This window comes from Pleurodeles waltl, chromosome 11, assembly GCF_031143425.1.
Source record: "Pleurodeles waltl isolate 20211129_DDA chromosome 11, aPleWal1.hap1.20221129, whole genome shotgun sequence".
Classification (NCBI taxonomy): Eukaryota; Metazoa; Chordata; class Amphibia; order Caudata; family Salamandridae; genus Pleurodeles; species Pleurodeles waltl.
This window is the reverse complement of record NC_090450.1, coordinates 866001983-866014377: the sequence shown is the minus strand read 5'-3', so window position 1 is coordinate 866014377 and position 12395 is coordinate 866001983. Positions and strand designations below refer to the sequence as shown.

The window sequence follows — 12395 nt, the reverse complement described above, 5'->3', positions numbered from 1 at the left end:
ATTTGATTTTTTTCCTCACCTTCTTAGAGATCTTTTGGTGTTTTTATACCCCTTGCTCTTATCTAGTTAGACCATTAACTTTTTATATTCAGACTTGCACGTCCTTTTCCCGTGCAACCCTTAAAAGAAAGTTTGTATGGCGATTATTCATCATTGTTCGCACACTCTCCAACTCGAAATAGATCTGACACTATCAATTGTAGATAAAATTAATTTAACTTGTCTTTTTTGTGGTTGGACATATATGCCTCTCGCTAATTGTTTTCTTGCCGGAAGGCTGAATCACTTCATGGTGTTAAAAAAAAATCTCATGGTTCCTGAAACCAAGGGCCCGATTCAGAAACTGCACTGCAGTGTAGTAAGGTTTGTATTAGTACAGTACAAAAGGTACTACAAGGTGCAATTCAGAATCTGCCCTTTGTAGTAGCTTACACATTTGAGTACGTTTCCTACTTTAAAGTATTCACAAACTGTATTTTTGTAGTAAGTCCCTAACTCCATTATTTTCTACAGGATGGTGTTGCTGTACTAGTGGTTGGTGTAGGGCTGAACTTACTTAATGTAAGTTACTACAAACAGTTTGTGAATACAAAAAAGTTGTATTCTTACTCAAGCGTGTAAACTTTCTCAAAAGTGAAAGTCACTTTAGTTAATCATGCCCTAATTTTTGGAACCAAACGTGAAAATGTTAACTTGAAGGGAAACAAAAAGGGCAACTATGAACCTCTATGAAAGACCATTTATTGAAGATATGTATTTACATATAGAACACTAATACAGAAAGAAAAACAACTATTTGACTAAACAAGAAATTAGGAATCCACTTCCCACTAAGTGGGTTTTGTCCTATTCTGAAAGAACTTTGCTTCTTTGACTGCACTCTGTACTCAAATTCAGTAGCGCAGTGCCATCTATTCATATTTCCAGGCATATTTAGATGCTCTCTAGCATAGTACACCAATTCAACATCTAACATTAAATCCGCGGGCATTCCACATGATGCTTGGCCACTATGTTTTCTAAAATATTTATCACTTGTCTCTTCGGTGGTCTTCCACTTAAGAGATTGCATTAATGTATCCTTAGCCCCAGGAATGTTGTTACAATAGTGCACTGTATATCATTTTCTCACCTTCTGCATGTTTGCCTGGCCTTGCTTTTTGTGCATTACTGTTTGGCATTCTAACAAAAGAACGTGAATACAAAGAGATAGCCTTATGTAAAATAAAATATAACATGTTACTTATCCAGCATCTTTAAACATATTTATGGGAAATCATTTGATCAACTTTAGCATGTCACTGTAGTTTGATAAAGAGGCATGTGAAAGAAGCACATATATTACTGGTTTGCACTTAGTAATTTCAAGGTTTATGTAGTCTTGTGTTTGAAGCAGCAACTACCATGTAAACCTATGATGAAGAGAGCAAACTTTGCATGGTAGGGTTTTTGTTTTGGTTAGAAAATGTATTGAGTCATCTGTGTAGTGATTCTGTAAATGAAAGTTTTAATAATCATCGTCTTCAGTATAGCTGCAGATAGAGGTCGAGGATGGGCAACATTTGTTGTGATTGAAAAACATTATGGTTCTTTGGTTGTGTATAAATTAATAATGTGTTTGGTAAAATAGTATCTTCCTGACCACTTTTTGTTTTACACCTTCATCTTAGTGATTTTTCTGTCATCTTTTCGTGTTTTAGTTACTGTTCAGCACCATTCTCATCATCCCTTCGCCTTCCTTTTCCACATCACCTCCAGCGGCAACAACGCAAACAAGATTTCTCCAGGAAGGAAAATTGTGGTGATCCCTAAATGTATTACAGGCTCACCGTGGCATCAACGTAATGTTGTTGTCATTCGTGTTAGGTTCTTTGCTTTGCAAGGCTGTTTAGTCATGTTGTCTTTTGTGCCAATCTCGAAATGAACAATAGTGATATCACAATTGTACTACCTCTAGTAATGGTAGATGTTACCTTTGAGCTGTATACCACCTTTTCAGACAAGTTTAGTGCTGCTAGTGTGGCGTGAAATGGAAAGCAACTAACATGTGATTATTTGATTATAAATGAAAGCATCCAGTCTGTGTGAAAAAGCACAACACCATAAAAGCAGTCCACTATTCATTGGAGTAGTTCACCAACCCCGATTACAATTAAACGTCACAATATAGGAATCCCTGATGCATAAAGCTGACTTTACAGTTTACTATTTTGGGTATAAGCCATGCGTATAACAAAAAATATGTCTTATTGTGTAAGGAGGTAAGCAGGAGCTAAACACTAGTGATTTTAAAAATGAGTCCCCATTTGTCATTGTGCTGTGGGTTTTAGCTTAAGCGATTTTCCGTGTGTCATTTTAGGAACTTATGAGTGCTTGCCTCTGCCTGCCCAGAGAAGGAGCAACAGACACAAGTGTCCCTTCTGTGAGTTGTTAATTGCTATGCAAGTTTATTGAAAGAGATTGTTCTAGGTAGTTAGGCTATTTTTTTACCAGTATAAAACAAATACAAACATACATAAATGCACATAACATAAATAAAATCAATATAAATAAATACAATATAAATGTACTAAATAAACAAGATAAACTACAGTCTCATTGTCTTCTGCCTGTAGAGATTCCCCCTGTGGACTTTGTATTTTTTGATGACTGTAAAAAAAGGCTAAATTATCGGCAAATAGGTGCAACTTGAACATGGTGCTGGCTGGCCATTCTGCCACTTTGGCATTTTCCCAGTAGTTTGTAAGCGAGGAGCTGCTTTCAGAAGTGGGTGAACTGTTGTGCCCAAACATGAAAGCTCCCAAACCCATTGTGTACTTACTGTTGGGACCGTATGGGGAGCCCACTGCTGCGTGTCCCAGCCTGCTTCCGCTGCTGACACATCTGTTGTGTGCCAGCATGGAGCACGCATCACTCCCTCCCACACCTAAGCTCTCTATCTTACCAGTGGAGAGGACACGTTCTCAGCTCTAGAGTCCAAGATCAGTGCGGCTAGGAGGATCATATGCTGGCTGGCTCCTCATCCCACAAAACACAGGCACAGGGATTAGGGCTGGAGCCCCGGCGATGCAACTGTGGGTTTGGCGCCCCAGGAGCTTTCCATTGAGAGAGTACACTGGTGCTTGTTTGGGGTCCCTTGGTCTTATATCTCTGAGGAATGGGTTCGCCCAGGACCAGTGGAGTTGTACCAGGCCCCACAGGATGACTTCCCTTCGGCTGTAGATGATCTCAGGGAGGAGGCTAAATGCATGCTTCCTCCGGCAAACAAATGTGCCAGCCCCGGACCCTGGTGGGAATTTTTAGCACATCGGGCAGAGCATTTTGTGCCTGGTTTACAACCCAATTTCTATTGGGAAAAATTGTCCTACACAGTCCTTCAACTTATGTCACAGTTTATCAATATGCATGGAAGTAGATCAGAAACTGCAGATCTGAAGAACAGCAGGGAGGAGTCAAATGGACATATCTGTGGCTGAAACTCCTCTATATGATAACATCTACCTGCATCTTCTCCAAAGATACCACCAGCATTAGTATTGCCCTATACCTTTCAAGATATTTAGGGCCTGATTACAACTTCGGAGGAGGTGTTAATCCGTCCCAAAAGTGACGGTAAAGTGACGGATATACCACCAGCCGTATTACGAGTCCATTATATCCTATGGAACTCGTAATACGGCTGGTGGTATATCCGTCACATTTGGGACGGATTAACACCTCCTCCAAAGTTGTAATCAGGCCCTTAGTGTCAAAACTTCACCTCAGTAATGTTGATGCATTCAATACTGTTCTATAAAGAACGAAACTCTTACAACAAATAGCAGTTTTTCAAACGCAGTAGATGGCACAGACAAAAGGGTTAAGAGACTAAGGTGAATTGTTATTTAGACTTAAGTCCTATATTTATGTAGGGCTTGTTAGTTGAAAATAGCTCTAACCAAAGCCAGTTTTAAGAACCAGACACAGCTATGTCCATGTCATGAGGAGCCAGAGAAAGAAACAAGCTGCTAGTCCTTGCTAACACCCCCGAAGGATTGAACAAAAAAAGCTCCATTACTGACACCAGTGCTGCATTATTACATTTGTTGACAAACAGGCACATGAGGGCTGCAGCTATCTTCATGCTAGTGTACTTTAAAAAGTAGTAAATATGGTTTACATTAGGCTATTGCAATGTGTGATCAAAACTTTATTTCCGCCACCATGACCATAAAAGTACAAACAACAAAATAAAATGAATAAATATTGACATTAACCCATTTCAGTCAATAAAATATGAACATTAAAAATCATGAATAATACCTATACACAAATTGCCCTTCGTAGAATCAAAACTTAAAAATAATAAAAAGTACAACAATAAATTACCCAACATCTTCAGGCTTCTCCAGTTGACGTAGCATTTTCATTCTAAGGAGCCACATTGTGTCAAGAATCTTGGCAACAGAAATTACCAAGGCTGGTCGGATGTCCATCCTAAAGATGCGTAGAGCAAATAAGTAGTTACGGACACCTATAAGTCTACATGCTGGAGCTAACCACTTCCTGCGAGGCAATGCATGAGCTGAACAGACAAATAGGACGTGGGGTAGATCCTCGCTATAAATGTTACAAGCTGGACACACTATTTCTCGCCCACGCAACCATTTGCAAGTGAATCATCTTAACTGCGAGGCACATACTCGAAACTGGAATTAAAGTTTCCTGTCCCTTGGTACCAAAATCTGGTCCCAAAACGACTCACATCAGCTCTCACTTTTAGAATCAATGAAATCACAAGATAACTTAGTGCCAGCAGCAATTCACACTTCATCAACAGCTACTATTGCTTAGTAGCGCTTTTCCAAATCGGTCTTAGATGGAAATATGACAGCCTTGGGGCGATCCCACAACAGCTCCAACAACCTAAGTCACTGCAGCATGTTTTTGCCACTCCTGAGCTATGGTTCTCTGGTAAAACAATCAGCCTTAAGAGCTCCCAAATAGTGGACTAGTTCAGGAGTAGGCCAGAGATGCCTCCAATACAAAATAAGATGCAATCCAGCTTTACGTGCCAGCCCTCTAATACCAAAGTTCATAAAAAGAGGGATCAACGGGGTACTCTGTGGAAGAGAAACCAAGTTTCTCACAAAGTTGTTTTCTACTGTAGATAATTTTTGGATGCTAGAAATCCCCCACAGTTCTGCACCATATAGGGCTGAACTCGAGGCCTTAGCCTCATAAATCTGCAATGCCCTTCCTTGAAGGAGGGAAGAGAATGTTGTCTTCCGTACAAGACAATTTTCTGAGATGCGTCATTTGTACTGGTGAGGTAAAAAGCGCACCGGACAATGACCACATTCAACATGACCAGTATTTCCTTTATCAGTTAGCCCCCCAACTACTCAGGGGTTGAAATGTGCCAGTTAGAGAAAATCTCTCTTTTCGTGGCCACTTTTGTGGTACCTAGTGCGTCCGAAGGAGGCCTCCTCTCATGAGACTAGAGCAGTACATGCAAAAACTCTACAGAGACAATGGAGGAGTATTCCCAGTGATGCTGTGTTCTGTAGTCTCTCTTTCCACAAAAATACACTCATTTTCACTAGTAAGTGCGTCACGTTAGGTCTTTGAAGTAGTTATTTGCTTTCCATTTCTGTTTTGTCACCATCTTAGTTCACCTTTCATTGTATTAGTAAGCTATTGCTGTTAGTTTGCAAAGGACAACTAGCTGAATAGCATTGCTTCCGGCATAACTGTCAGCCTTTTCTGTTTTTCCTAAAAGTATACGAATTTTGCTCCTTACAAACATACTCTTGGCAAAATTATATTCCATTGTTTCCTTTGCTTTTGTCTGCTTTAGGGTACCTGCTTAACCTAATGCCATATTAGGAATGCTCATGATTGGGTACGTTTTAACATTTCCATTACTACAGTGCTAGATTTAAATTAAATGATGTCGGCCCACGTTCTTGACATCTTAATTTGGGTGACGGCTTTGAAACTGACTACAATATTGTTTTCTAATCTTAGCACAACCATGCAGTATGTGAACAATTTGAATATCTTCTATGCAGGCTGTGTCACTAGTGAGATTCTACGCCCTACTTCAATAATTGTGACTTTTTTTGCGCATTTAATAGCGTCAGCAAAAAGGGAGTAATTTTACATTTTGCAAAGGTCTCTAGCAAAGAAAACAATTCTTAATATCCGGCACGTAGCACCACTTTCATCAGTGTGTAGGATAAACCAATGACATACTTACAAGTATGATGACAGAGGAACCAATGCCCACATGGTATGCATATATTTTAAAAAGTAGATGCACCCACTTGTAAGCATCATTGCATGAATTTTTTTTATCAATTTTTATTTCTTTAGTAATTACAAAACAACGATCAAATCACCACCAGACATCAGCACAACAATGTTATCATAAAAAAAGAAAGAGTGGGTAGGTTTCCCGATAGTCACATTACGTTTGTACAAGTATGCGTAAGAGCATCTTGTTTTATACCCTGACTCTGAGTGCTTGCTAAAGGGAGAAGAACTAGTCAAAGTTGTCCGCGAACCCCTCTGCTGTACGTTATCCTATATGAGCTGATATGACTTTAAACCATTTTGTCCTTAATATTTAATAAAGCACCCACTGGTTTTATTTAAGACATTGACTTCTCTTATGTTTCCCAGTATGGAGAGAAATTTTGGTTGGGTCTAATTCTTATATTCTTATATGATCTATGTAAATTGACAGGGTTCTTAACAAAGGAATCCACATTTGGCAAGAAATGTAAATAAATGTGTATGACAACAGCTCTTACAACTCGCTATCTCTAAAGTCTAAGGTAGGATGCTTTGCTTTAGGGATAACATGGGGACTTCCCCAAATTGAAACCCAAAAGAGTAAAAGTCCAAGAACAATCAAATCTCAAGGTACAACTTGACCAATTTTCTTTTTTGGGCCCTGAGATATTTAAATCAGTGGCTCTGTTACGTTGTGCTTAATATAATAATCAGGTATGTACATTCTTGTTTCACATTAAATCCTCCTCAATTAGGCCCTCCCTATGAATTGGTCGGATATTGCCCCAGAGTAAATCCAGATGCTGATGCTGCACTTTGCTGTTATACTCTGGAGTGAATTTGCCAGTCCGAGTTTGGGGTCAGAATTGGGAATAACGTGTTGGATTCGGAATTTGTGCACCAGTTAAATACAGATTTTTCCTGTATTGCAATATTAAGGCATCTTGTAAAGTCACATTAGGTGTAATGATCAGTTTGTGCTGATTCGACATAAATGTCCCATTTGTAATGAGTGGCCTAATATAAAGTACCTTTAAATAGATCTATTTTGTTCTTTCCCTGATTAAAACATAAATTGTCAAAGAACAGTAAAGAAGGAACCGAGTTCTTTCTGTACACCCAGTTTGTCAGGACTCAATTATAGTGTGTACATCTTCCCTACGTGCCCCCTATAATTTGAGAAGTTTAAAGCAATATTGTCTTCATTGTCAGAGTAGTGAATAAATCCTGTTGGTGGAATGTCTGCATAGGAAAAATCATGCTGGTTAACCCTGTGATCTAAAATTGGAAATAGTGATGATTTTCATGGTGAAACGTTTTGATGCTGATGGTTTTGTCAGTTGCTAAATGACTACTATATGATTTCGAACTATCACTGTCTGTCTGAATCATGCTACCTCATGATTGAGTGATTAATTGGCGAACAAATATGGGTAATACGCAATGCCTGTTTTAACGTTTTTGCTGGAAGTAATAATTATTTTCTGTTGGGATTAAAATTGTAATAAGTTTAAGCCACTTCATCGAGGCATGTCAATTAAGTACTCCAATTCAGTCTTTTCTATTTACAAGTGCTTTAGAATGAAATTATTCAACATTACTTACTGGGGATATTAAGATTAGAACTGCCCTCAGAAATATACAAATATGCCTTTGTGATAGAGGGCCCTTTCTACATTGCGAAACATGCATGGACAGTCCCCAAACACATTATTAAAAGGGTGATAGAGCCTATTAGATTAAACTCTGTCAATTATTTACCATTACCATATGGAAAATGCTGACAGTTAACACAGTTCTTCCAGAGAACAACATTGGCTTACTTAAACTGGAGACATTAATGAAGGTCTGTTCCTGGCATGCCACAGTGAAGGTGGTGTGGTGCTGCTATTTATACTGAAAAATCAATTCTATTTTCTTTATTTAGCTGATTTAGTGTGATTACGTTTTACAGTCTATTATACGTGAATTGGCTAATTTTAAGCCGTGTATTTTTCTGTAGCTGCCCAAGACTTGATGGATCCTCAGGGGAGTGGGATACCCTTGACATGGCAGCCCAGCACTCGTAAATCCTCCTGCTCTTCATGTTCCCAAAGTGGATCTTCCGATGGTGGTCATACCAATGGATGTAATCATGAAAGGTAAGTACTGTAAGAGCTACCTACAAATGGCAAATTGTTAAATTGAACACCCAACTGTTTTGGAACCATGGATAGCACATTATTTTGCCCTCTTTATTTTTCAAGCCAGTTGTATAACAGACTATTAAAATACATTGGGTTGTTTGCATAAATCTACAACTTAAATGAATAGACTAAAAAGGAAGGCCCCAGTGATGAATAGGTAAATGTTTTTAAGTCCATAGGTAGTGAGTAGATGTTGGAGGTTACTACGGTGTCATATAAAATGCATTCACATATTGTTATATGTCAAAGCCAATTCTATGCTATTTGATAGAGCAATACTGTCCTTAATGTAGCAATGTGCCACCTGCAACTACACCAGTTATAAAAAAAAAAAGAGAAACTGCAAGCAATTTCCTTAAGTGTTGCTCCCAACGTGGCTGTTTTTGTTTTATCTGTTCACCAGTCTGTTTATGATTTTGGAAATGAAAATATCTATGATGAGTATTTGCATTTTTCAGTTGTGAGCATGTTATATATACACCATGGGGTGTGTGAATGGAAAAGGAAGCAGTATCCAGCATTTATACGTCACAGATCTTTTGATAGATTCATAATTTTACACAGTAGCATATAATTCTCGTATCATGTTAGTAACAGCCTTATCATGGAATAATGAAAAAGCAGTGGTTACTCTATTGAACTACTGTGGTTGAGATATTGAGCTGTTAACCACAGCTCACTCTTTTAAAAGCTGCTATTGCTGTGTAACTGTGCCCTTATTGTTTAACCTTCTTGTTTCTAATCCTAATGTTGAGGATTACCAGAAGAGTTAAAAACACCAACACAGATCACTAAATGTGGATGATATCCCCAAGGAAGATAGCACTGCAGCTATCATGAAGATACATATTTGAAGCTTTATCTCAGAAGGCCACCAGAGATACTACATAGAGTAGTACTTGACCCTGTGTAGTATGTATCCCCATCTACACACTAGGCCAATGTAAATGTGATAGAACTATAGTGTAGGTAATAGCAGTAATCAAGATTGTCACTGGAATAGAAGATCCTTACATAAAGAAGCAGTTTTTAACTGTCCATCTGGGAAGAAGGACCACACAACTGCAGCAGCAAATTATTTTTCCATCCAGTTTGGGGTTTCATAAGAATTAATATAGGACTTCCTTATTTGCAACAGAGCCTCATAACACCTTTTTCACTCAGATCTTCCCACCATATTGTTTACGTACTGAGTACAGGAACTACATGCAGGAATTGTGTTTGCCTGGGCCAGTGTTGAGAAGGAAACAAGGCACTGTGAATGGCCAAATAGTATGCCCTCTCCAGGTGTCTGACACTTATTGCTGTTTTGTTTGCCCTGTCAGTGACGCATTTCTTCTGGTGGCTTGAAGGCTTACCATATCCCAATGTTTGGAGCTTTGTGGTATGTATGTGGCTGCACATTGCAGTTAAGGGTCACTGTGAGAAAGTAATCATTTTACCCTGATCACCCCCCACAGTTTGACTGATACTGGTAGTTACTAACGCTGACTTTTTCCTGGGCTCTGTGCAGTTAAATGGGATATGCAAATTAGGCATACTTATAATTGGCTATGACAGCCTGCCTGTAAGTCCCTAGTGTATAATACGGAATGGAGGATTAGAGACCCAGTGAATTTGATGCACTTTAGTGTGCACTGCTGCAGTGCCTGCTGTCATTTTAAAGGTAGCCCTGCATTGCAGGCTGCTAAAAGTAAATTATGTGCAAATTCAACTTTGGAATTAAAGGTACTTCCAAAGTCTCAAACTACTTTTTAAGTCACCCCTAGCGTCTCCCCTAGGTGCCCCCTGAGTAGAGTGCCGTTTAACTATAAGCAGGGCCCATATAAAAGATGTTTTATGTGCACTGTTGGGGGGAAAACTGCCAATTTCGTTTTTCCCCATTGTAGTATAGTAGCTTCATAGGGTAACATTGGGAAACATTATAAAAGTATAACTTTCACTAAAACTGGGCTACAGTTTCCATTCTTGGACTCGAAATGGTAGTTAGAATAATTCCAAACTTTTTTGCCACTGTTGGATTTATTATACCGGTCACCGAAAATAAATTATAGAACTTGCTTGTTGGAGGATGGGTCATTAGTTGTGTGGCCTGCATAAGTAATGGGTTTGTACTCAACCACCACTGGGAACCAAACACCCCATTGTAGCCCTTGACTGTCATAAGGTAGTGTTGCAAAGCAGTCCAAGGCTTACTCAAGGGAGGTGGTGTGAGCTAATAATCACCATTCTCAAGCACACAAGAATAACACTCAATAAATGATTGTCTAGTCTGTGCTTTTTCTTTCGATAAAGTAAAAGTACATTTATTACACACACACACACTACTACGCAACAATTTACAAATTTATACCAGCTCTCTGGGGTCACCGCCATACTAAAACAAGTGTTGTCAGAAGGCAGGACCTCAGCTCATTTTGCTCCTGGTGGCGAGCCCTTGCCACCTGGTGCACTTTCTGGAGGCCTTCTGACCTAGAAGGTTCCCAACTCGGTAAGGAGCCCATCCCACTGACTCCCTGCACCAGCCTTTCATTTGGGAACCTTCTTTTCTTCTGGGCAGCAGGCTCTCCTTGTGCCAGAGCCCAGTCATTCTCCAAACTGGTCCTCAGGGGAAATAAGGGGACCAGCTTACCTGGTTCTGGAGAGTGCCCCACTGGGTCATTCAGGGGAAGAGTCATTGCCCCAGTCGGCAGTCAGGGGGGTTCTTCTTTCCAGTTGTCCATGACACCCGTCATCAGTCCCAGTGTTCTGCAGAGAAGCACATCCGAGAGAGAGAGCGCTCCCCTGTGGAAGACCTTTTAAGTGGGGGTGGAAGTGTCTAGCAGGGCTGTGCTTCTGGCCTGTCCAGATGTGCCACATCACTTCTCCACCCCTGTCCCAACCTTCCTGCACAGTCTTCTGGAATAGCTCAAAATGGCGTCATCCACAAGCCAGTTACCACATGTGCCCTGAGAGACTCAGCCCCTCCTCCCTGACATTCCTGCCAGGGCCTCTCTCAGCAATTCCTCTTAGGAGCCCCTCCTTGCTGAAGGGCCTAAACAGCCCCGGTTCCTGGCACTGAATGACAGCTGACTGATTGGTGCAAGGAACTGCTCCTGCAGATGGATAGTGTAGTAATTTGTCCTAATCCTGAGATGAGTCACAGAACAATGATATTCCTGGTTGACCCATAAGATGTACAATTATGTTTTTGTAAGACTGCATTATTCTTTTAATATGGGTTTCAGTGTATATTGGTGTGACTTTGGAGTCTGTGGAACCTAGGGAACTGGAGTTGCTCCCTAGGCCATCCTTTCCTGTTGACATATAATGGAGTGTCACTCAATCAAGACTGTAAGTACTCTGACTATCCCTCACGTGTACGCCCATCTCATAAGACCTACTCCAGGTCACCACCCACTCCGCATAGTCCCTTCTGCGCCAGGCTACCAAGGCGCAGTTCTTGGGCTGCACACAACAGGAATCCTTCATGTGCAGCCCTCGCAAGGGTGCACACGCATATTAACACAGGATCACGTGTAACCAGCCCTGGGCCTCCTATCCGTGCTGTGTCACCTTAGCCTTTGCTTAACAAGGCAGCACCAGCGGTAAACACACACAGTACATTTTACTATGAATTTACTGTGAGTGAGTTCTAAAGTATGAGGGTCCCTCACAGTAAAAGGTCAAAAACTACTGAGCTCAGTTACAGTTGGCTTCAAATTATGACTCGGTCCTGGTCAAGGGTGACTGTATATCCCCGGTTGGCGCTATTGGTTTTTAGGCACTAGAAAGCGCATTCAAAATTCTATTTCGGATTTTTATAAATTGGTTTTGGATTTTTTCGTGTTTTGTCATACTTATTTATTGTATAGGTGCTTTTAAATGCTTTACACACCTGTCTCCTAAGTTAAGCCTGCTGGCTCATTGCCATGTACCAGGCGTTGAGCA

General features: G+C 40.3%; 1 protein-coding gene across 3 annotated transcripts in view; it reads left to right on the top strand.

Moving 5' to 3' along the window:
- Positions 1 to 12395, top strand: part of SGSM1 (small G protein signaling modulator 1) — a 950757-nt gene that overhangs the window by 597690 nt on the left and 340672 nt on the right. For 2 of the 3 annotated variants that reach the window (XM_069214717.1, XM_069214716.1), the window contains exons 13-14: positions 1701 to 1814; positions 8282 to 8420. In XM_069214717.1, coding sequence (XP_069070818.1) covers positions 1701 to 1814; positions 8282 to 8420 — 253 coding nt within the window. The remainder of the gene's footprint in view (positions 1 to 1700; positions 1815 to 8281; positions 8421 to 12395) is intronic. The other variant, XM_069214718.1, reaches the window with a different exon arrangement.